This window comes from Oncorhynchus nerka, linkage group LG18, assembly GCF_034236695.1.
Source record: "Oncorhynchus nerka isolate Pitt River linkage group LG18, Oner_Uvic_2.0, whole genome shotgun sequence".
In the NCBI taxonomy this organism is placed as follows: Eukaryota; Metazoa; Chordata; class Actinopteri; order Salmoniformes; family Salmonidae; genus Oncorhynchus; species Oncorhynchus nerka.
This window is the reverse complement of record NC_088413.1, coordinates 31,855,009-31,877,533: the sequence shown is the minus strand read 5'-3', so window position 1 is coordinate 31,877,533 and position 22,525 is coordinate 31,855,009. Positions and strand designations below refer to the sequence as shown.

The window sequence follows — 22,525 nt, the reverse complement described above, 5'->3', positions numbered from 1 at the left end:
GCTCAAAGTGGACTTAATGATTTTCAGTGTTTCTTCCTTCCAGAGGAAGAGGGTGCTTTGCGGAACGCACCTCGGGACAAGACGCATGACTTGCTTCGCTCTTGCCTTTGCAAGGAGTGAGTACTGGGTTGGCGTTAAGTGTTGAGGTGGAGCAACTGAAATGGAAGATTCCCTGTGTCTGTGACACCCGTTGTTTGGTGCGAGGCAGACACTGCTGTCCATTTAGAGTTTTGAAGCAGTCTTTACCTAACAAATTCATGTTAGGATATGTCAGTTATCCCGTGAGAGCTTATGTGCCTAACCCACTAAGGTGTTTCAGATGCCAAGCTTATGGTCATGTTGCAGCAGCAGTGTGTAGGAGGTAGAATTCAAGATGTGAGAAGTGTGTAGGAGGGCATAGGCCGAAGGAATGTTAGTGTCAACTGTGGGGGTGCCCATGTTGCTGGGGATCAGAAGTGCCCAGTGCGAGAGAGGCTGCCAGAGTCAGAGTAGAACAGAATGTGTCGTACACTGAGGCAGTGAAGAGAGTAGAGGATGATGGGTCAAGTGTGAGTAGTAGGCCTAGGCCAATAGATAGTGATACAAATGTGTGCTTCAGTAAGGTTATCAACTGTACCGCAGAAATGGAACGTAAAATCACAGAAAATATATGTTGTGGTGGCAGCTGCAAAGAAGTATTTGGGTGTACAAGGTTTTACTGCAGGCGAGTTACAAGTTGTGTTGAACGAAAGAGTCTGCCTGGTGTAGGATCAGTTAGGGTCAATGTCGTGGACTAGGGTGGTGTCTTTTTTTTAACGAAATAGTGGTGTGTATATACAGTACCAATCAAAGGTTTGGACACCCCTACTCATTCCAGGGTTTTTCTTAATTTTTTACTATTTCCTACATTGTAGAATAATAGTGAAGACATCAAAACTATGAAATAACACAATTGGAATCATGTCGTAACCAAAAAAGTGTTAATCAAATCAAAATATATTTTAGATTCTTCAAAGTAGCCACCCTTTGCCTTGATGACAGCTTTGCACACTCTTGGCATTCTCTCAACCACCTTCATGATGGAGTCACCTGGAATGCATTTTAATTAACAGCTGTGGCCTTGTTAAAAATGAATTTTTGGTATTTCTTTCCTTCATAATGCCTTTGAGCCATTCAGTTGTGTTGTGACAAGGTAGGGGTGGTATACAGAAGATAGCCCTATTTGGTAAAATACCAAGTCCATATTATGGCAAGAACAGCTCAAATGAGCAAAGAGAAACGGCAGTCCATCATTGCTTTAAGACATGAAGGTCAGTCAATTTGGAACATTTCAAGAACTTTGAAAGCTTAAATGTGCGTTGGAGACGGAACTTGGTTGATTCTCGGTAAAGCTAGCTAGCTGCTAACCTAACGATGGCAAACTATAGGGTTTTCACACTCAAATAGCCTCCATCGTGGAGGTGTTAGCGAATGCAGCCGTGGCAGATATATGTAAACTCGTAGACGACGACTATGCAGTGTTACGTTTGGAAATAATTCAAAAGCCGGAAAGAAAACGGGATTGCGGAGGAAACTACAGCTACTGGAAATTAAGGTGGTACGGGAGCGCGTCCTCGCCAGCCGTCTCAAGATTCACGGCGGAATGGCAAGAGGTACATTTTGCAGAAGGCCGAGGCTGCGGGGCTGTCGCACGGTTTCCCTCTGCACACGTATTCAGATGTGTAACTCAGAATTGTGTCTGTCAGTTTTTGAATAGTACGCAATACTTAACTATGTCAAACTAGCCACAATAAGGATTAGTCACACTAGTGGAACTTTCAGTTATCCTTCAAAGTAGAGGTCCCCCATTGAAAGTGATGCAAACGGATACAAATAGTGGAATCATGGCATATTTGGAATAGATCGTGCTAAACAAGGTCAGAATGTTATATCAATTCAACAAAATACAATAATTAGTTAATTTGACCCGAAAAAAAATCACCTCACTATACAGCGTATTGTACATATTGACATATATATAGCAATGTGGCTTCACAATGGTTTCGGAGTCTTGCAATAAAAGCTATGACGCTAATATGTGTGTAAACTCTATAGTTGTGTTTTGCGGGTGTCACTGAGTGGGCTGATACCCCATTTCATGGACCCAAGATCCATAGGTAAGGTTGTATATTACAATATGAATGTTCAAAAGGCTGAATAGTGAGATGATTTCCCAAGTTCCCTAATATGAGCTACGATGCTAATATTTGTGTGAACTCTACATAATTGTAATCTGTTGGCATCACTGAGTAGGCTGATACGCCATTTCATGGACCCAGAATCCATAGGTAAGGCTGTACATTGGAATATGAATGTTAAATACATAGTGGGTTGACCGGTGAGCTTAAAGGGGCTCATCTCACAGTGGTTTCAGAGTCCCGCAATAAGAGCTACGATGCTAATATTTGTGAAAACTCTAAACAGTTGTATTCTGTGGGTGTCACAGAGTAGACTGATACTGCATTTCATGTACCCAAGATCCATAGGTAAGGCTGTACATTGCAATATGAATCTTCAATAGATTGAATACTGTGGTAATTTCCCACAGTTAAAGTGACCTAATATGAGTTATGATGCTAATATTTGTGTATTCTCTTCAGAATTGTAATCGGTGGGTATCACCCCATTTCATGGACCCAAGATTCATAGGTAAGGCTGTACATTGCATATACGAATGCCCCCAATGCAATTATGAAGTCCAATAAAGTGCGATTTAAAACATTTGTCAAATGATTGTCTTTTGTTTATTTTTATATAACATTCCGACCTTGTTTAGCAATAGCTAGGCCAAATATGGCATGCTTCTTCTATATGTATCAGTTACACTTCCAATGGGGGACTTTTATTTTGAAGGGAAACCGCAAATTCCACGATTGTGGCAAATTTTTATTGTGGCTAGCTTCACATAGGTGCAATAATTCCCGTTATAACTTTGCTTCATATATAATTTTTTTAAACAATTTTACCAGGCAGGTCAATTAAGAACAATTCCTCTTGCAAAAAGCCACAGGCATATCAGGATACGCATTTTAGGTATGTGAAAATAGAACGTTTTATTTAAATTTAAATTGACTTTTTTCAGACATTTAAACGGACCATTTTGCAGATGCTCTTATCCAGAACGACTTACAGTAGTGAGTGCATGCGTTTTCATACTTTCTTTTGTGCTGGATCCCCTTGGGAATCGCACCCACAACCCTGGCATTGCAAGTGCCATGTTCTACAAACTGAGCAACACTGGACAGCAAAAGCCAGGATGTTATACTCATGTCGGATTTTAATCTAGTAGAAATCACTGCAGATTTTTGAGGAAGAGTCCCATGTGTTTGACATAAGCTGATCATTTAAAGGTGCAATATGCAGAAATTGCTCCGCTATTTCCTGGCAATAATATATCAACACACGTTCTACTGTTTCTATTTCCTGGCAATAATCACACCTTCCTGGTGGATATTTTCCTATGATATGTAATTACTTATTCAGCCGGCTGTGTCCCAACCTATGTCGAGTTAAGGTGGACTCCTATCATCTTTCTCGTGCTCCCGTCCCCAAAGTTTTAAGAGCATCTTGACTGGCTGCACACCGCTTGGTACGGCAACTGCAAGGCACCCGACCGCAAGGCACTACAGAGGGTGGTTAGCACAGCCCAGTACATCACTGGGGCCAAGCTCCATATCATCCAGGAGCTCTATATCAGCCAGTGTCAGAGGAAGGCCCAAAAACTGGTCTGACTCCAGCCACCCAAGACAGACTGTTCTCTCTGCTACCGTACAACAACAGCGGAACAGCTTGTAACCCCCAAGCCATAAGACTGCTAAATAGCTAATCAAATGGCTGCCTTTACTACCTGCATTGACCCTTTTTTGTACTAATTCTCTTGCACTGACTCGGTACTGGTACTCCCTGTATATAGCCATGTTATTTTTGCTTGGTATTGTTATTCACTGTGTATTTATTCCTTGTGTCACCTTCATTAAAAAAAAAAAATCTTAACTCTGCATTGTTGGAAAAGAAACAGTAAGTAAGCATTTCACTGTTACACCCGTTCTTTACAAAGCATGTGACAAAATTTGATTCCATTTTTTTTCTCCTCTGTATATGGAAGAGATGCCTCCCCTTAGTGTCTCTATTCCACTGCTCCCGCCATCTCTGCACAAACACCGTCCATATCAGGCCTTCTACCTCTGCCTTGCTCATTGGAACTGTAGCGTCCACCTCCCCACTGCTAAAACGCCTGTTTAGCCAGAACATCAGCTGCCTCGTTCCCCTCCACCCCCACATGGGCTGCGACCCAAGTAAATCTAGTCTGTATACCCATCTGTTTCACTCGACCATGGGTTTGTAGTACCTCATACAGCGGATCTTGTCTGGTGCTGCATGAGCTAAAGGACTGCAGACTTATCAATACTGATGACATGCGACAGAGCAAACTACTACTCTGTCCGGATTCATATTCTGAGTCCTTGCGCCTGTATGATATCTCAACTTTCCAGTGATATCCTGGCTGCCGAACCATACGCTATACTGCCAAAGTCTATCGCAGATTGAATCAGCGGTACATACATTGTCCTCAGTGAGGAACGCCCAGCCCCCCACTCCAACCCTGTCAGACAGCGCATCACATTCAGAACCTTCAGAATTTTCCCACCACTCTCTCAATGTGTTCTGCCCAGGTCAGCCTAGTGTCAAAGTACACCCCTAGGAACCTGAAGGCTCCCAGCCTCTCCAAGTTTCTCCCATACAACCTCAGGCATACCTCATCTCCAACCTTCCTCATGGTAAAGAACACTGTCTGACTTCTCTACAGAGAATCTGAATCCCTACTTTAATGACCACCTCATCTACATCTTAACTGTGTATGATACATTTCTTCCACTAAACCCCATCTGCAAATAAAGACCTTCCAATAATCTGGCCCACCTGAGAGTAAACATCATTGATATCGATTGAGAACAAAAGAGGACTAAATCACGCTCCCCTGCAGTGTACCGTTATCCACCAAGTAGCTGCCTGATAGAGATTTCCCCACCCTCACCTGGATAGACCTTTCAAACAGTTAACCGTTCTACACCCATAAGGTCCAGCTTGATTAGCAACCCTCCTTCAACATCATATCATACGCCTTCCACATCAAAAAAACACCGCCACAACCACCTCCTTGTTGACCTGGGCCTTCCTGATCTCTGCTTCTAAGCAGAGCACTGGGTCCATAGTTCCCCTTCCTGAACCCACTCTGATGTGGCGATATTAACTCCCTGTTCTCCAGGAAGTAAGTTAGTCTCTCCGTAATCATACGTTCCATAATCTTACATACATGAGATGTTAGGGCTATTGGCCGATAGCTTGTTGGGTTTCTGGATTGCTACCACTACTGCCTCCTTCCAGCTGGCCAGTAATTTCCCTTCCTCCCATACTCAGCTGGCCAGTAGTTCCCTTCCTCCCACACTCAGCTGGCCGGTAGTTTCCCTTCCTCCCACACTCTGTTGTACAGGCCCAAAACATTATCCAGCGCCTCATCGCTGAGATGGGCCAATATGACATAGCAAACCTCATCTTTCCCAGGTGAAGTTAACCCAGCCTTGCCTATTGCGGTCTTCATCTCTGCCATGGTAAATGGTGCATCCAATGCATCATTTACATCCTCCCTCCTGTCCATCACTCCTCTCCCGTTTTCTCTCCCCCTTCTTTGACAGATTAGCTGAGCTCACTTCCTTAAAATACAGTATTTACACCCCTTTACTTTTTCCACATTTTGTTGTGTTACAGCTTGAATTTAAAATGGACTACATTTAGATGTTTTGTCACTGGCCTACACACAAAACCCCATAATGTCAAAGTGGAATTATGTTTTTCGAAATGTTTACAAATTCATGAAAAGCTGAAACATCTTGAGTCAATAAGTATTCAACCCTTTGTTATGACAAGCCTAAATAAGTTCAGGAGTAAAACTGTGCATAGCAAGTACATAAGTTGCATGGAGTCACTGTGTGTGCAATAATAGGGTTTAACATGATGTGTGAAGTTATTAATTACACTTTAGATGGTGTATCAATACACCCAGTTACTACGAAGATACAGGCTTCCTTTATAACTCAGTTGCCGGAGAGGCAAAAAAAACACTCAGGGATTTCACCATGGTGAGTTTAAAACAGTTACATAGTTTTCTCTTATCACAGCCATTAAACTGAGGATGGATCAACAACATTGTAGTTAGTCCACAATACTAACCTACTTGCAGAGTGAAAAGAAGGAAGCCTGTACAGGTTAAAATATTCCAAAACATTCATCCTGTTTGCAACAAGGCACTGAAGTAATACTGCAAAAAGTATGGCAAAGCAATTCACACTCTGTTTTTGTCACGTCCGTCGTAAGGAGGAGACCAAGGTGCAGCGTGGTATGTGTACATTCCTCTTTATTTTAGAATGAACAGTGAATAAACTAACAAAATGACTGAACGAAACGCTATACAATTAGTGCAGACAAGCAACTATACATAGACAGAACCCACAAAATACCCAAGGGAATATGGCTACCTAAATATGGTCCCCAATCAGAGACAACGATAAACAGCTGCCTCTGATTGGGAACCAATTCAGGCCACCATAGACATACAAATACCTAGACTTACAAAAAAACCTAGATATACAAAAAAAAACTAGACAATACAAAAACTAACATACCCACCCTAGTCACACCCTGACCTAACAAAAAATAATGAAGAAAACAAAGATAACTAAGGTCAGGGCGTGACAGTTTTTTAAATTCAAAAGGTATGTTCCTACACTTAAGACACAATGTATCAAGACCTGACAATTTACAGTGGGCTCACCTCAGTGAGACTGTGTGTGGTCCTGTGCTGCTCAGCCAGTTCCTCTGTGGGTTCAGGAGGAGGTGTAGTCTGGTTGTCCTCCATGACCATTGTCTCATCAGGGTTCCCCAGACCCTCCTCACACCCACCTCCTTCACCCGCATCACCTCTGGACCCCCCTCCTTGAATAGAGAGGTGATACAGATTATAGACACACTCCCTCAGGTATGTACACACAGATAATAAACACACTTTTAACAAGGGGTGTTTACCCATCCCCACAACGCTTGAGTCCTATACTGTAGTTACAGAATGACTTCATTGTTGTTAAACAAATCATGGTGGACATAAATATGTTGTTGTGGGTAAATGAGTCAGCTATGATAAGTCAAAAGTAATCATGAGACAAACCTGACTATACTATTTTGACGTGTACAGTAGGTGTTTGCTAGTGTGCTGGTATGCATATAACGTGCAGTCGTGCTTATGCAGAATAGGGTGAGATCAGATGCGATGTATATTAAAGATCATCTCAATGATAATTTTTTAAAAGTATTAGAATGATATATTTTTTGTTTTTATTAAACATAAACTAATTTGAAATACAACACATGAAAACCACCACAGGCACATGTCTCCACTACAAATCTGCTTGATAAATTGCATTAATTTGATCAATACAAGTGTCTTGGGGGGAAAATTAAATAGTTGTATGGAAGTAATGAAATAGGCATTTAGCCTACAACGTTCAAGCACAATATAGCAACTTATAGAAATTAAGTAGTGCCTTCAGAAAGTATTCACACCCCTTGACTTTTTCCACATTTTGCTGTGTTACAAAGTGGGATTAAAATTGATTTAATTGTATTTTTTTCATGTCAATGATCAACACAAAATACTCTGTCAAAGTGGAAGAGAAATTCTAACATTTGACTTTTAAGATTTAAAAAAAGAACAGAATATATCTTGATTAGATAAGTATTCAAACCCTGAGTCAATACATGTTAAAATCAAACACACTATGTAAGACTTTTTAGGCTTATATATGCCTCATACATTGAGTGTACAAAACAGACACCTTCCTAATATTGAGTCGCGCGCCCACCCCCCCTTTTGCCCCTCAGAACAGCCTCAATTTGGGTATTGACTCTACAAGGTGTCGAAAGCGTTCCACAGGGATGCTGGCCCATGTTGACTCCAATGCTTCTTATAGTTCTGTCAGGTTGGTTGAATGTCCTTTGGGTTGTGGACCAGTCTTCATACACATTGAAAACTGTTGAATGTTAAAAATCCAGCAGTGTTGCAGTTCTTGACACACTTCCATACCCCTTTCAAAAGCACTTAAATATTTTGTCTTTCCCATTCACCCTCTGAATGGCACACATACACAATCCATTTCTCAATTATCTTTAATGCTTAACAATCCTTCCACCGGTCTCCCCCCTTCATCTCCACTGATTGAAGTGGATTTAAGTGATATCAATAAGGGATCATAGCTTTCATCTGTTCAGTCTATGCCATGGAAAGAGCAGGTGTTAATGTTCTGTGCACTCAGTGTATATCACACAATGTCTGGATGCAATATTCTACCCAGCAATATTCAACACTGAAATCTGTTACTCTCGTTGTGTCAAATGATATTTTCTGATGACAATAATGAAAATTAATTGTTGTCTTTAATGCAGTGTTTGAACTTAACATCAGAAGCTACTGAGACGAATAGTTGCTTTCTATGTTATAGAGTGGAATGTTTTTTCTGCTGGTGGTAGTTCCCGTCTGAGAACCTCTTCCAGGAGAATCTCTTCTCACAATGGGGTCAGCTGTAAGATTTCTCCCCTGTGTGGACCCTCTGGTGTCTCTTCAGGTGACCAGCCTGGGCGAAGCGCATGTGACACTGGGTACAGCCAAAGGGTTTCTCCCCTGTGTGGACCCTCTGGTGCCTCTTCAGGTTGCCAGCCTCAGCAAAGCGCATATGACACTGCGTACAGCTGTAGGGTTTCTCCCCTGTGTGGACCCTTTGGTGGATCTCCACCTTCTGGAGGCAGCTGAAGCCTTTGTTACAAAACATGCAGAGGAACCGTTTCTCTTTACCTGATGTTGCTCCACCTCCCCTCCCCTTGGCCCTTTGGCCCTTTGAGTTCAATACCTGATCGAAAAGGACGTGGTCGTGTGAATCGGAAGGTCCCATCGACGTGGACACTGACTCGCGATCCCTGACCGTGTGTAAAGGAGAGTGGGTCGTGACATTTGGATTTGTCTCCAAACTTTCCCTGTAATCTAAGAAATCTCTGCCTTGTGAGTATCCTTCTCCTAAGTGAGTCTTGTCTACATTCCATGTCAGAGGAGCGTCGCCCTCCACTTTCACAGTCACCTCATCTATGACCAGACCCTCCCCTTTCTTATCCAGGCACCCTTCAGAGTATACACTACTACTGTACCGGTTCCAGTCCCCTCTAGACAGATCAGTATGTGTCTCTAAACCCAAGGATATGTTGCCAGGGTCCATCTCTGTAGTGTAAGAACAAGACGGATCATCACCAGCAGTGTCTAACATTTCAGCATCTCCACGGGAATGAACCATCCTCTGGCTCTGGTGAAATACCGGTAAGTAATCTGTGCCGGGAGCAGGAGGATAGCGCAGTGGCCCCTTCCCCAGTCTCTCTGGGTCTGATCTGTGGTCAGATCCTGTGCGTAAGAGCCTGTGTGTTACAGTTAAAGTATCCGTGTCTGTCTCTGACTTGAGGACGGCGTTCTGCGTTCCACTGACCTCCGTGATTCTGTGTCGGGTCCTGGGCGGCGCTGGGGCGATGGTGGGGGGGTCCTTTGTGGCTACAAGGGGCTCTACCACCGCTCGAGTCTGGGTGTCTCTGCTGTGCCATGGGTCCTCCTCTCTTTCAGACCTCTCCAGCTTGACCCCTGGATCTGCAGCCTCTGCATCTGCAGACTGGCACAAGAAGAGGGGAGGTTATTACTGGTACATGAGTTGAATTGGATAACAATGTTGTAGGGAAGTCTCACAATCTCCCCTATGGCAGATACATGAGGATGTACATGTAAGACAGTGAATACCTGAGGGGAGCCTTACTGAAATAAACGGCCACATTTGATTTACAAAGTAACTAATATTTCATGCAACACTTCCACTGACCTCTATCATGATAACGTGCTGGGTTGAGGTTCCAATCCCCTCATCAACAGTGATTGGTTGGTCATCTTTCCATGTTTTGTGTGCTGCTGGCTTCACAAAGCTCCTGTGGCCTCCAGTGAGATTTCCGTCACCTGAGAGATTGATGGGGGAAAAAGAGGTGCTTAGGTTAGCTACTGTCAATGCTTAATATACACTATTGACACAGATGTAGGTAAAACATTTCATAACTTCTTGACATACAATTGATTGATTATGTTCCATGCATCACATTGTTTTCATTGAGTAAATAATGGGAAGTGCAGTAAATCAAGAATTTAGTTAGAATAAAATATTAGGTCGTTCCATTTAATTTAAATCATATTTTGACTGCACACCTTTTAATTTGGATCAGGTGTGAAATATTGCATAGTATCCAAAAACGGACCAAGATCCAATTCTGGTTAACCACATCGAAAGACACAGAGGGCAACGGGGCGACAGTCCCCGCAGCCTCTGCCTTGCAAAACGTACCTCTTGCCGTTCCTCTGTATCGGTCGGAGATCTTGACATTACTGGGACGAATGGCGAGAACGCGCTCTCGCATTGTCCTCTCAGCGCGCTCCCGTGCCACCTTCAGTTCTAGTAGTTTCCTCCGCAATGACCTGTTTTCTTTCTGGCTTTGATTTATTTCCATACGAAACACTGCATAGTCGTCATCTACGAGTTTACAGATATTTGCCACGGCTGCATTCGCTAACACCTCCATGATGGAGGCTATTTGAGTGTGAAAAACCACACAGTCAGCCATTGTTAGCTAACGTTAACGTTTGCAGCTAGTTTACCTAGACAATATCAACCAAGTCCCGTCTCCAACGCAAATTTAAGACTACCTGGTGCAAGTATGTGATGCTATGCAGTTAAATTAGTAATATTTTGAGCTCCATGGCGTTAATAAATGTATAAATAACAACAACAAACCGCTAACGTGAAAATTGTAAATGGTCAATGCTTACTTCCGTTTACTACTACTTCGGTGAGGTTTTGTGGCGAATATTAAGCAAAAGATGCATTGCCGCCACCTACTGGACGGGGTGAAAAAATGCACAAGGTAACATTTTATTCCGTTACGGGGAAGGGAAAATAACATTATTCAATCTACAAAAAATTTACATAAACAAAAAAAATCTAATCCTTCAGTCATTCAAAACCCCAAATACCCTGCTAAGGCTCTGGGGCCTGAGAGAGCATGAGACAGTACTCCATCCCAACGGGCACATGATGTAATTATGATGTTATATAATGGTCATATTCTGGACACATTTCATATGACCAAAATACTACTACTATAAGATATTAATTTTTTGATTGGATTTCAGCTGATTGGCCACTTTTTAAAGAGATTCACCGGTACTTTTGTATCATTTTTTTGCTAGTAGTTCTGAAACTAGCATGCACAGGCCAAAAGTGTTCCCCGAAAATTGCGTACTGCGTCGCATGTCCAGATATGTGCACCATGTCATTTTTCTCTCTCGCTATCTCTCTCGTATCCACTGAGCCATTGGGCCAACCCTGCAACCTCATTGGAAAATGGTGCGAGGGGCTGAAGTACATTTGCTAGAATTTGGATTACCAGGGGGCTGGCCAAGGTGGGGGGGGATGGAACAACTTCAAGAAAACAGTCACTTCCGTGGCAAATTGAAGGAAGGCAGTAATTCTGCACATAAATTATGCATGTATGAACTCCTCATTGACACATCCAGCCCAAAGCGGGAGGTTTAAACAATACACTACATGGCCAAAAGTATGGCCCTTCAAATGAGTGGATTCAGCTATTTCAGCCACAACCGTTGCTAACAGGTGTATAAAATCGAGCACACACCCATGCAATCTCCATAGACAAACACTGGCAGTAGTATGGCCCGTACTGAAGAGCTCAGTGACTTTCAACGTGGCAGCATCATAGGATGCCACCTTTCTAACAAGTCAGTTCGTCAAATTGCTATGGAACATCATCTGATTAGGCAATGAGGGATTGCTATGTGCTGCTCAGCTGGTTCCTCTGTGGGTTCAGGAGGAGGTGTAGTCTGGTTGTCGTCTATGACCATGGTCCCCTCAGGGTTACCCAGACCCTCCTCACACCCCTCCTCCTTCACCAGCAGCACCTCTGGACCCTCCTCCTCCTGGAAGAGAGGTGATACAGATCACACAGACATACACTCCATCAGGTATGTACACACAGATAATAAACACACTTTCAACGTGGAGTGTTTACCCATCCCCACTACGTTTGAGTCCTATACTGTAGTTACAAAATGACTTCATTGTTGTTAAACCCATCATGGTGGACATAAATATGATGTGGGTAAATATGAGTCAGCTATGATAGGTCAAAAGTCATCAGACAAACCTGACTAAACTATTTTGACATGCACAGTAGGTGTTTGATAGTGTCTGGGTTTGTGTTGGTATATTTAGTAAGTGTATATTAGTTATAAAGTGCTCTTGGGTGTATGTAGAATAGGGTGAGATCAGATGTGATGTATATTAAAGAGTCTCAATGCAAGTCAAAGAAAAGTCCCATTGTTTTTATTATGTTTATTAATAATTTTAAATACACCATATTAAAACCACACATGCACATGTCTCCACTACAAATCTGCTTGACACACTGCATTAATTTTTTCATTAAAAGGTTATTCGGGGGGGGAAAAATGCAGTTGTTGAATGGAAGTAATGAAATAGGCATTTGTGAACATCATTTAGCCTACACAGTACAAACAATATATCACCTTTACTTATTCCACATTTTGTTGTTACAAAGTGGGATTCAAATGGATTTGTCTTTTGTTTTAATGAAACAAAATACTCTAAATGTCAAAGTGGAAGAAAAATTTAACATTTGTAAAAGAAAGTGAAAAATAAAACTAATCTTCATCAGATAAGTATTCAACCCCTGAGTCAATACATGTTAGAATCAAACACATTACGTAACACTTTTTAGGCTGTACAAAGTGTGTACAAAACATTGACACCTTCCTAATATTGAGTTGCCCTCAGAACAGCCTCAATTTGTTGGGGTATGGACTCTATAAGGTGTCGAAAGCATTCCACAGGGATTCTGGCCTATGTTGACTCCAACTCTTCCTACAAGTTGGCTGAATGTCCTTTGGGTAGTGGACCATTCTTGATAGACACAGAAAACTGTTGAGTGTGAAACATCCAGCAGCGTTGCAGTTCTTGACACAAACCGGTGCGCCTGTCATCTACTACCATACCCCTTTCAAAGGCACTTAAATATTTTGTCTTGCCCATTCACCCTCTGAATGGCAGACATACACAATCCTTCTTTAACCTGTCTGCTCCCCTTCCTCTACACTGATTGAAGTGGATTTAAAAAGTGACATCAATAAGGGATCAAAGCTTTCACCTGGTCAGTCTATGTCATGGAAAGTGCAGGTGTCCTTAATGTTTTGTACACTCAGTGTATATCACACATGTCTGGATGCAATATTCTACCCAAAAATATTCAACACTGAAATCTGTTACTATGGTTATTCCAAATGATATTTTCTGCTGAAAACAATGAAAATGAATTGTTGTCTTTAATGCAGTGTTTGATCCAAACATCAGAAGCTATGAAGTGGAATGGTTTTTCTGCTGGTGTATTCTGAGGTAGCTCCTCTCTGACAACCTCTTCCCACAGTGCGTACAGGCGAACTGCATTTCGCCCGTTTGGCCCTTCAGGTCCATCTTCAGATGGTGCTGGCTGGAGAATCTGTTCTCACACTGGGGTCAGCTATATTATTTAATCCCTTTGTGGACCCTCTGGTGTCTCTTCAGGTGACCAGCCTGGGCAAAGCGCATGTGACACTGGGTACAGCTGAAGGGTTTCTCCCCTGTGTGGACCCTCTGGTGCTTCTTCAGGTTGCCAGCCTCAGCGAAGCGCATATGACACTGGGTACAGCCGAAGGGTTTCTCCCCTGTGTGGACCCTCTGGTGGATCTCCACCTTCTGGGGGCAGCTAAAGCCTTTGTTACAGAATATGCATAGGAACCGTTTCTCTTTACTTTTGCCTGATGTTGCTCCTCTACCCTGTGCCTTGGTCTTTTGGCCCTTTGAGTTCAATACCTGATCGAAAAGGACGTGGTCCTGTGAATTGGAAGGTCCCATCGACGTGGACACTGACTCGCGATCCCTGACGGTGTGTAAAGGAGATTGGGTCGTGACATTTGGATTTGTCTCTAAGCTTTCCCTGTAATTTAAGAAATCTCTGCCTTGTGAGTGTCCTTCTCCTAAGTCAGTCTTGTCTACATTCCATGTCAGAGGAGCGTCGCCCTCCACTTTCACAGTGACTTCATCTACGACTACAACCTCCCCTTTCTTATCTAGGCACCCTTCAGAGTATACACTACTACTGTACCGGTTCCAGTCCCCTCTGGACAGTTCAGTGAGTGTCTCTAAGCCCAAGGGCATGATGCCAGGGTCCATCTCTGTAGTGTAAGAACAAGACAGATCATTGCCAGTCTCTAATGCCTCACCTGAGTCCCGAAGGGAATGAACAGTCCTCGGGCTTGGGTTACTGTGAAGTAAATACTCTGAGCCGGAAGCAGGAGGACAGCCCAGTCTCCCCAGCCCCAGTCTTTCTGGGTCTGATCTGTGGTCAGATCCTGTGCGTAAGAGCCTGTGTGTTACAGTTAAAGTATCCGTGTCTGTCTCTGACTTGAGGACGGCGTTCTGCGTTCCACTGACCTCCGTGATTCTGTGTCGGGTCCTGGGCGGTGCTGGGGCGATGGTGGGGGGGTCCTTTGTGGCTACATGGGGCTCTACAGCTGCCCGGGTCTGGGTGTCTCTGCTGTGCCATGGGTCCTCCTCTCTTTCAGACCTCTCCAGCTTGACCCCAGAACCTGCAGCCTCTGTTTCTGCAGACTGACACAAGAAGAGAGGAGGTTATTACCGGTACATGAGTTGAATTGGATTACAATGTTGTTGAGGATGTACATGTAAGACAGTGAATACCTGAGGGGAGCCTTACTGAAATAAACGGCCACATTTGATTTGCAAAGTAACTAATATTTCATGCCACACTATCACTCTAACCTCTATTATGATAACTTGCTGGGTTGAGGTTCCACTCCCCTCATCAACAGTGATTGGTTGGTCATCTCTCCATGTATTGTGTCCTGCTGGCTTCACAAAGCTCCCGTGGCCTTCAGTGAGATGTCCTTCACCTGAGAGAGTGATTTCAGGAAAAGAGGTTAGGTTAGCTACTGTCAATGCTTAATGGTATGTTTTACACTATTGACATGTTCTAGAATTGGCAAGGATATAACTTCTTGATATACTATTGATTGATTATGTTCCATGCATCCCAGTTTTCAATGAGTAAATAATAGAAAATGCAGTAAATCAAGTTAGAATATGATGTTGTGTCATACCATTTAATTTCAATCGTATTTTGACCGCAGAACTTTTCATTTGGACTAAACTTGTATACATATTTGCCCATGATAGAAGTAGTCAGATATTAACTGTTCTGAGAAAGTAGCTGATTTGACCAATTTTTAGATAATTGACGTTAAATGGTAAAAAAAAAAAAAATGTAAAAAAAAAAAATGTAATAAACAAATTATAAAATTGTTTGACAACCCTGTTTGTAAGCTTTTAAATTATATAAAACTCAACTATTTATATTTTCCAGTGATGAAGACAGATATCTCATGGTAAGGTGGGGTATGCAAAACGGGACGGGTCGACTTTGAGCACATCGATCTCCTAAATGTTTTGGTATTCAGGTCCAAAAAGTTACTTTCTGACGACTTCTACCATGTGCAAACATGTAGAACATGTTCAACTCAAATGGGGTGTGGTTAAAAAGTGATTGAAATCAAATGGAAAGACCCAATATCATATTCTAAACAGATTCTTGATGCACGACATTATCTATTATTAACTCACTTAAAACAATGTGATGTATGGAACAAAACCAATCGAGCTATAAACAGAATGGTTTTGGTTAAGCTCATTTGGGGGGAGATGTGGAACGACCCTATTGTGTCTTTGGGCAAAATAACTAAGTAATCAGGTGAATTATTGCATTCTAACTATCCAAAAACTGACCAATATCCAATTCTGATTAACACATCTAAAGACACACATGCACAAAGGGGAACCAGGCGACAGGCACTGAGCTATATGAACCGAGACAGCCTGGGCCTTGCAAAATGTACCTCTTGCCATTCCTCTGTATTGGTCGAGGATCTTGACACTACTGGGACGACTGGCGAGGACGCGCTCTTGCGTTGTCCTCTCTGCGCGCTCACGTGCCACCTTCAGTTCTAGTAGTTTCCTCCGCAATGTCCTGTTTTCTTTCCGGCTTTGAGTTATTTCCAAACGAAACACTGCATAGTCGTCATCTACGAGTTTACAGATCTCTGCTACGGCTGCATTCGCTAGCACCTCCATGATGGAGGCTATTTGAGTGTGAAAAACCAAACAGTCAGCCATTGTTAGCAGCTAACTTTACCAAGACAACATCAGCCAAGTCCTGTCTCCAACGCGAATCAAATACTACCTGGGGCAAGTATGTAATGCCGTGTAGTTAAATGTGTAATATTTTGAGTTCTATTGATTTAATAAATGTCTAAATAACAACAATATAACCGCTAACGTGAAAATTGAAACTGGTCAATGCTTACTTCCGTTTACTACTTCTTAGATGAGGTTTTGTTGCGAATTTCACGCAAAAGGTGTATTGCCGCCACCAACTGGATAGGGGTGAAAAAATGCACTAAATGATATTATGGGGAACGGAAAATAACATTATTCCACACAAACTACCAACATTCTACAAAAACGACAAAAATTCAAAAACTCAAATACCTTGCTAAGGCTCTGGGACCTGAGAGGGTGAGACAGGGGCAGGCAATGCAATAGTCTGGGTAGCCATTTGATTAGCTGTTCAGGAGTCTTATGGCTTTGGGTTAGAAGCTGTTTAGAAGCCTCTTTGACCTAGACTTGGCACTCTGGTACCGCTTGCCATTCGGTAGCAGAGAAAACAGTCTATGACTAGGTTGGCTGGATTCTTTGACAATTTTTAGGGCCTTCCTCTGACACCGCCTGGTATAGAGGTCCTGGATGGCAGGAAGCTTGGTGATGTACCGGGCTGTACGGACTACCCTCTGTTGCCTTGCGGTCAGAGGCCGAGCAGTTGTCATACCAGGCAGTGATACAACCCGTCAGGATGCTCTCGATGGTGCAGCTTGAGGATCTGAGGACCCATGCCAAATCTTCTCAGTCTCCTGCGGTGGAAAAGGTTTTGTCGTGCCCTCTTCACAACTGTCTTGGTGTGCTTGGACCATGTTAGTTTGTTGGCGATGTGGACGCTAAGGAACTTGAAGCTCTCAACCTGCTCCACTACAGCCCCGTCGATGAGAATAGGGGATGTGCTCTGTCCTCCTCTTCATGTAGTCCACAATCATATCCTTTTGTCTTGATCACGTTGAGGAAGAGGTTGTTGCCCTGCACCACACTGTCAGGTCCCTCACCTCCCTGTAGGCTGTCTCATAGTTGTCGGTGATCAGGCCTACCACTGTTGTCATCAGTAAACTTAATGATGGTTTTGGTGTGAACAGGGAGTACAGGAAGGGACTGAGCACGCACCCCTGATGGGCCCCCGTGTTGAGGATCAGCGTGGCGGATGTGTTGTTACCTACCCTTACCACTTGGGGTAGCCCGTCAGGAAATCCAGGATCCAGTTGCAGAGGGAGGTGTTTAGTCCCAGGGTCCTTAGCTTAGTGATGAGCTTTGAGGGCACTATGGTGTTGAACGCTGAACTGTAGTCAATGAATAGCATTCCCCACTTAGGTGTTCCTTTTGTCCAGGTGGGAAATGGCAGTGTGGAGTGCAATAGTGTATCATCTGTGTACCTGTTGGTGGCTTATGCAAATTGGAGTAGGTCTAGGGTTTCTGGGATAATAGTGTTGATGTGTGCAATGACCAGCCTTTCAAAGCATTTCATGGCTACAGACGTGAGTGCTACGGGTCGGTAGTCATTTAGGCAGGTTACCTTAGTGTTCTTGGGCACAGGGACTATGGTGGTCTGCTTTTAACATATTGGTATTACAGACTCAGACAGGGAGAGGTTGAAAATGTCAGTGAAGACACTTGCCAGTTGGTCAGCGCATGCTCAGAGTGTACGTCCTGGTAATTCGTCTGGCCCAGCGGCCTTGTGAATGTTGACCTGTTTAAAGGTCTTACTCTCATCGGCTGCGGAGAGCGTGATCACAGATTTGTTCGGAGCAGCTGATGCTCTCATGCATGTTTCAGTGTTACTTGCCTCAAAGCGAGCATAGAAGTTATTTAGCTCGTCTGGTAGGCTTGTGTCAGTGGGCAGCTCTCAGCTGTGCTTCCCTTTGTAGTTTGTAATAGTTTGCAAGCCTTGTCACATCCGACGAGCGTCGGAGCCAGTGTAGTACGATTCGATCTTAGTCCTGTGTTGACGCTTTGCCTGTTTGATGGTTCGTCGGAGGGCATAGCAGGATTTCTTATAAGCTTCCGGGTTAGAGTACCGCACCTTGAAAGCGGCAGCTCTACCCTTTAGCTCAGTGCGAATGTTGCCTGTAATCCATGGCTTCTGGTTGGGGTATGTACGTACAGTCACTGTGGGGACGATGTCCTCGATGCACTTATTGATAAGTGGTGTACTCCTCAATGCCATTGGAAGAATCCCGGAACATATTCCAGTCTGTGCTAGCTAAACAGTCCTGAAGCATCTGCTTCATCTGACCACTTTTTTTATAGACTGAGTCACTGGTGCTTCCTGCTTTAATATTTGCTTGTAAAGAAGGAATCAGGAGGATAAGAGTTATGGTCAGATTTGCAAAATGGAGCAATCAACAGTTGCTTCAAAACTGGGGATTTCGTGGCTAATTGAGGTAAAACAGTAATTCTGCCCATAGATTATGCATGTATGAACTACACATTGACACATGGACAAAAGTAGGTCCCTTCAAATTAGTGGATTCGGCTATTTCAGCCACATCCGTTGCTAACTGGTGTATAAAATCGATAGACAAATATTGACAGTGGAATGGCCTGTACTGAAGATCTCAGTGACTTTCAACGTGGCACTGTCACGTTGTGGTACCGGAGCGCCAAATCTAGGTCCAAAAGACTTCTTAACTGCTTCTACCCCCAAGCCATAAGACTCCTGAACAGCTAATCAAATGGCTACCCAGACTATTTGCGTTGTCCCCACCTCTTTTACACTGCTGCTACTCTCTGTTTATTATCTATGCATAGTCACGTTAACTCTACCTACATGTACATATTACCTAAAAATACCTCTACTAACTGGTGCCAGCGCACATTGACTCTGTACCGGCAGCCCCTGTATATTGCCTCGCTATTGTTATTTTTTACTTATCTATTTTTACTTAACACTTATTTTTCTTAAAACTGCATTGTTGGTTAAGGGCTTGTAAGTAAGCATTTCACTGTAAGGTGAATTCGGTGCATGTGACAAATTTGATTTGATTTGACACCACCTTTCTAACAATTCAGTTTGTCAAATTTCTGCCCTGCTACAGGTGCCCTGGTCAACTGTAAGTGCTGTTATTGTGAAATGGAAACATCTAGGAGCAACAATGGCTCAACCACAAAGTGGTAGGTCACACAAGTACACAGAATGGGAACGCCGAGTGCTGTTGCGCGCAGCACTGCCTCTGGAAGCAACGTCAGCACAAGAATCTTGGTCGAAAGCTTCATGAAAATAGTTTCCATGGCCGAGCAGCCACACACAAGTCTAAGATCACCATGCTCGATGCAAAGCATTGGCTGGAGTGGTGTAATGTTTGCTGCCATTGAACTCTGGAGCAGTGAAAACACATTCTCGAGTGATGAATCACGCTTCACCATCTGGCAGTTCGACGGACAAATCTGGGTTTGGCGGACGCCAGGAGAACCCTATCTGCCCAACTGCTTAGTGCCAACTTTAAAGTTTGGTGGAGGAGGAATAATGGACTGCCACTGCGAGGACAATCAGCTGTCCGTCCTGTCTCCCTGTAGCGCTATCTTAGGCGTCTCGCAGTACGGACATTGCAATTTATTGCCCTGAAAAACATCTGCAGTCCTCATGCCTCCTTGCAGCATGCCTAAGGCACTTTCAACCAGATGAGCAGGGACCCTGTGCATCTTTCTTTTGGTGTTTTTCAGTCAGTAGAAAGGTCTCTTTAGTGTCCTAAGTTTTCACAACTGTGACCTTAATTGCCTACCGTCTGTAAGCTGTTATTGTCTCAATGACTGTTCCGTAGGTGCATGTTCATTAATTGTTTATGGTTCATTGAACAAGCATGGGAAACAGTGTTTAAACTCTTTACCATGAAGATCTGTGAAGTTATTTGGATTTTTACGAATTATCTTTGAAAAACAGGGTCCTGACAAAGGAACATTTATTTTTTTGCTCATTTTCTATTGTGATTTGTTTTGTCATTAACCTACACAAAATACTCCATAATGTCAAAATGAAAATAACATTTTACCAATGCTTACAAATTAATTAGTTAGTTGTTGCATAAGTTCACCCCTTTTGTTAAGGCAAGCCTACATTAGTTTAGGAGTAAAACTTGTCTTTACAAATCACATAAGTTACATGGATTTACTGTGTGAAATAGGGGTTGACATGATTTCTGAATGACTACCCCTTCCTCTGCCCCCCATACATCTGTAAGGTCCCTCAGTCAAGTATTGAATTTCAAGTACAGATTCAACTACAAAGACCAGGGAGCTGTTTGAAAGCCTGATACAGAAGGTCAGTGATTGGTAATGGGTAACAATAACAAATCAGACGTTGAATCTCTTTAAGCATGCTCAAGTTAACAAGTATGCAGTGGATGACATCTTAAACTAAAATCATAGAGGAAAACCTGCTTCAGTCTGCTTTATACCAGACACTGGGAGAGGAATGCACCTTTCAGCAGGACAATGACTTCAACACAAGGCCAAATATACACTGGAGTTGCTTACCAAGAAGACTATGAATGTTCCTGAGCGGGCAAGTTACAATTGGACTTTAATCTGCTTGAAAATCTGATCACCAACACCTTGACAGAGCTTGAATTTTCAAAATAATAATGGGCAACTATTCCACAATCCAGGTGCACAAAGCTCTTACAGACTTAACCAAGAAGACTGTAATTGCTGCCAAAGGTGTTCATAACATGCATTGACTCAGAGGAGCAAATACATCTCTAATCAAGGTACAGTACCACCTACTCATTCAAGGGTTTTTCTTTATCTTCTGTACCCCCCCACACACACCTTGTCACAACACAAATGACTGGCTCAAATGCATTAAGAAGGAAAGAAATTCCACAAATGAACAAGGTACACCTGTTAATTGAAATTCATTCCAGGTGGCTACATCATGAAGCTTGTTGAGAGGATGCCAAGTGTGCAAAGCTGTCATCAAGGCAAAGGGTGGCTAGTTTGAAGAATCTCAAATATAAAATATATTTTGATTTGTTTAATACTTTTTTGGTTACTACATGACTCCATATGTGTTATTTCATAGTGTTGATGTATGTCTTCACTATTATTCTACAATGTAGAAAAATAGTAAAAATAAAGAAAAACCCTTGAATGAGTAGGTGTGTCTAAACTTTTGACTGGTACTGTATATTAGGTTATATTGTTCTTTAATCTTAACAATAAAAAATGTAAAAATCCACTTTGAGAGTATTTTGTGTAGGTTATTTACAAAAATTACCAAATTAATTTTAATTCCACTTTGTAACCAAATAAAATGTGAAGAAACCCAAGGGTGGTGAATACTTATGATACCCACTATGTCAGCTTAATAATGGTTCCCAGATATTCCCTGTGTATGTCTCAAGCCACACTGCTACGATTTCTTCACATTGTAGACACTCCTATGTCCGATAAGGTTAGTCAGGAAGGAGAAGCTCTTGTAATATAGTTTGCACTTGAAGGGCTTCTCATTGGTGTGAACGGTCTTGTGCATCTTCACATAGTTCGCCTCAGTGAAGCGCTTGCCACTCGTGGGGCAGGCGTACAGTTTGTCAGCGTCCGTCCTAACGCTCAGCCTCCTACGTTGTGACCCAATGACACCAGAGGGGAAAGAATCAGGAGCCACCACACTCAGGTGGTTAGTCTTTGAGCTCCCTCCTTGACTTCTAGTCAATGTTTGGAAGTTGTTGGGATTCTATATTGTGTTATCGGCTATGTACCTCTTGTGGTGAATACCCATCCTGACCCTGTCTGTATTGGTAACTGAGGAAGGCTAAACCCAGGTCTAGGCCCAGGGTTTCTATGAACCCAGTCACGAGGCATTAAAATATATCCTGAAGGAGAAGACAGACTTTCTGATAGACTACCACCAGGGGGAGGGGGTCTCCCACCACTCTCTGTGAAGGCTGAATCCCAGGTTGACCTGCTCTGTTCATCATGGTTACTGTGGTGTTTGTATCAAAGACCCTCCTGTTCCTATCTCTATCAGCTCCAGGCCCTGCTCCATCCCTGCACTGAGACTGTGAAGAGAAGGGTCTGGACTGCAG

At 43.0% G+C, this 22,525-nt stretch overlaps 2 protein-coding genes across 3 annotated transcripts; both read right to left on the bottom strand.

Moving 5' to 3' along the window:
* Positions 1–7,381: 7,381 nt before the first annotated feature.
* LOC135561860 (zinc finger and BTB domain-containing protein 18-like) lies at positions 7,382–11,569 on the bottom strand. The gene is made up of 3 exons (XM_065003984.1): positions 10,485–11,569; positions 9,975–10,105; positions 7,382–9,770 (listed from the first exon to the last, which is right to left on the bottom strand). Exons 1-3 carry the CDS (start codon positions 10,759–10,761, stop codon positions 8,643–8,645), a joined length of 1,536 nt encoding a protein of 511 aa, XP_064860056.1. The 5' UTR covers positions 10,762–11,569; the 3' UTR covers positions 7,382–8,642.
* A 79-nt stretch (positions 11,570–11,648) lies between these two features.
* On the bottom strand, positions 11,649–16,457 carry LOC115145701 (uncharacterized). Of its 2 annotated transcripts, XM_065003989.1 has the most exons (4): positions 16,181–16,457; positions 15,051–15,181; positions 14,703–14,879; positions 11,649–12,133 (listed from the first exon to the last, which is right to left on the bottom strand). In XM_065003989.1, exons 1-4 carry the CDS (start codon positions 16,455–16,457, stop codon positions 11,963–11,965), a joined length of 756 nt encoding a protein of 251 aa, XP_064860061.1. In that variant the 3' UTR covers positions 11,649–11,962. The 2 variants fall into 2 exon arrangements, with proteins under 2 accessions (XP_064860061.1, XP_029543086.2); XM_029687226.2 differs by lacking the exon at positions 11,649–12,133 and having other exon boundaries at positions 12,534–14,879.
* Between the last annotated feature and the right edge of the window lie 6,068 nt (positions 16,458–22,525).

Bases quoted from the DNA above. Each gene is read 5' to 3' on its own strand.
- LOC115145701 (XM_029687226.2), bottom strand. From the start codon at position 16,457: ATGGCTGACTGTTTGGTTTTTCACACTCAAATAGCCTCCATCATGGAG. The intron at 15,182-16,180 runs GTACATTTTGCA...TCACTCTCTCAG, and splicing joins ATACAGAGGAATGGCAAGAG to GTGAAGGACATCTCACTGAA. The intron at 14,880-15,050 runs GTTAGAGTGATA...TTCTTGTGTCAG, and splicing joins AGCAAGTTATCATAATAGAG to TCTGCAGAAACAGAGGCTGC.
- LOC135561860 (XM_065003984.1), bottom strand. From the start codon at position 10,761: ATGGCTGACTGTGTGGTTTTTCACACTCAAATAGCCTCCATCATGGAG. The intron at 10,106-10,484 runs GTACGTTTTGCA...TCAATCTCTCAG, and splicing joins ATACAGAGGAACGGCAAGAG to GTGACGGAAATCTCACTGGA. The intron at 9,771-9,974 runs GTCAGTGGAAGT...TTCTTGTGCCAG, and splicing joins AGCACGTTATCATGATAGAG to TCTGCAGATGCAGAGGCTGC.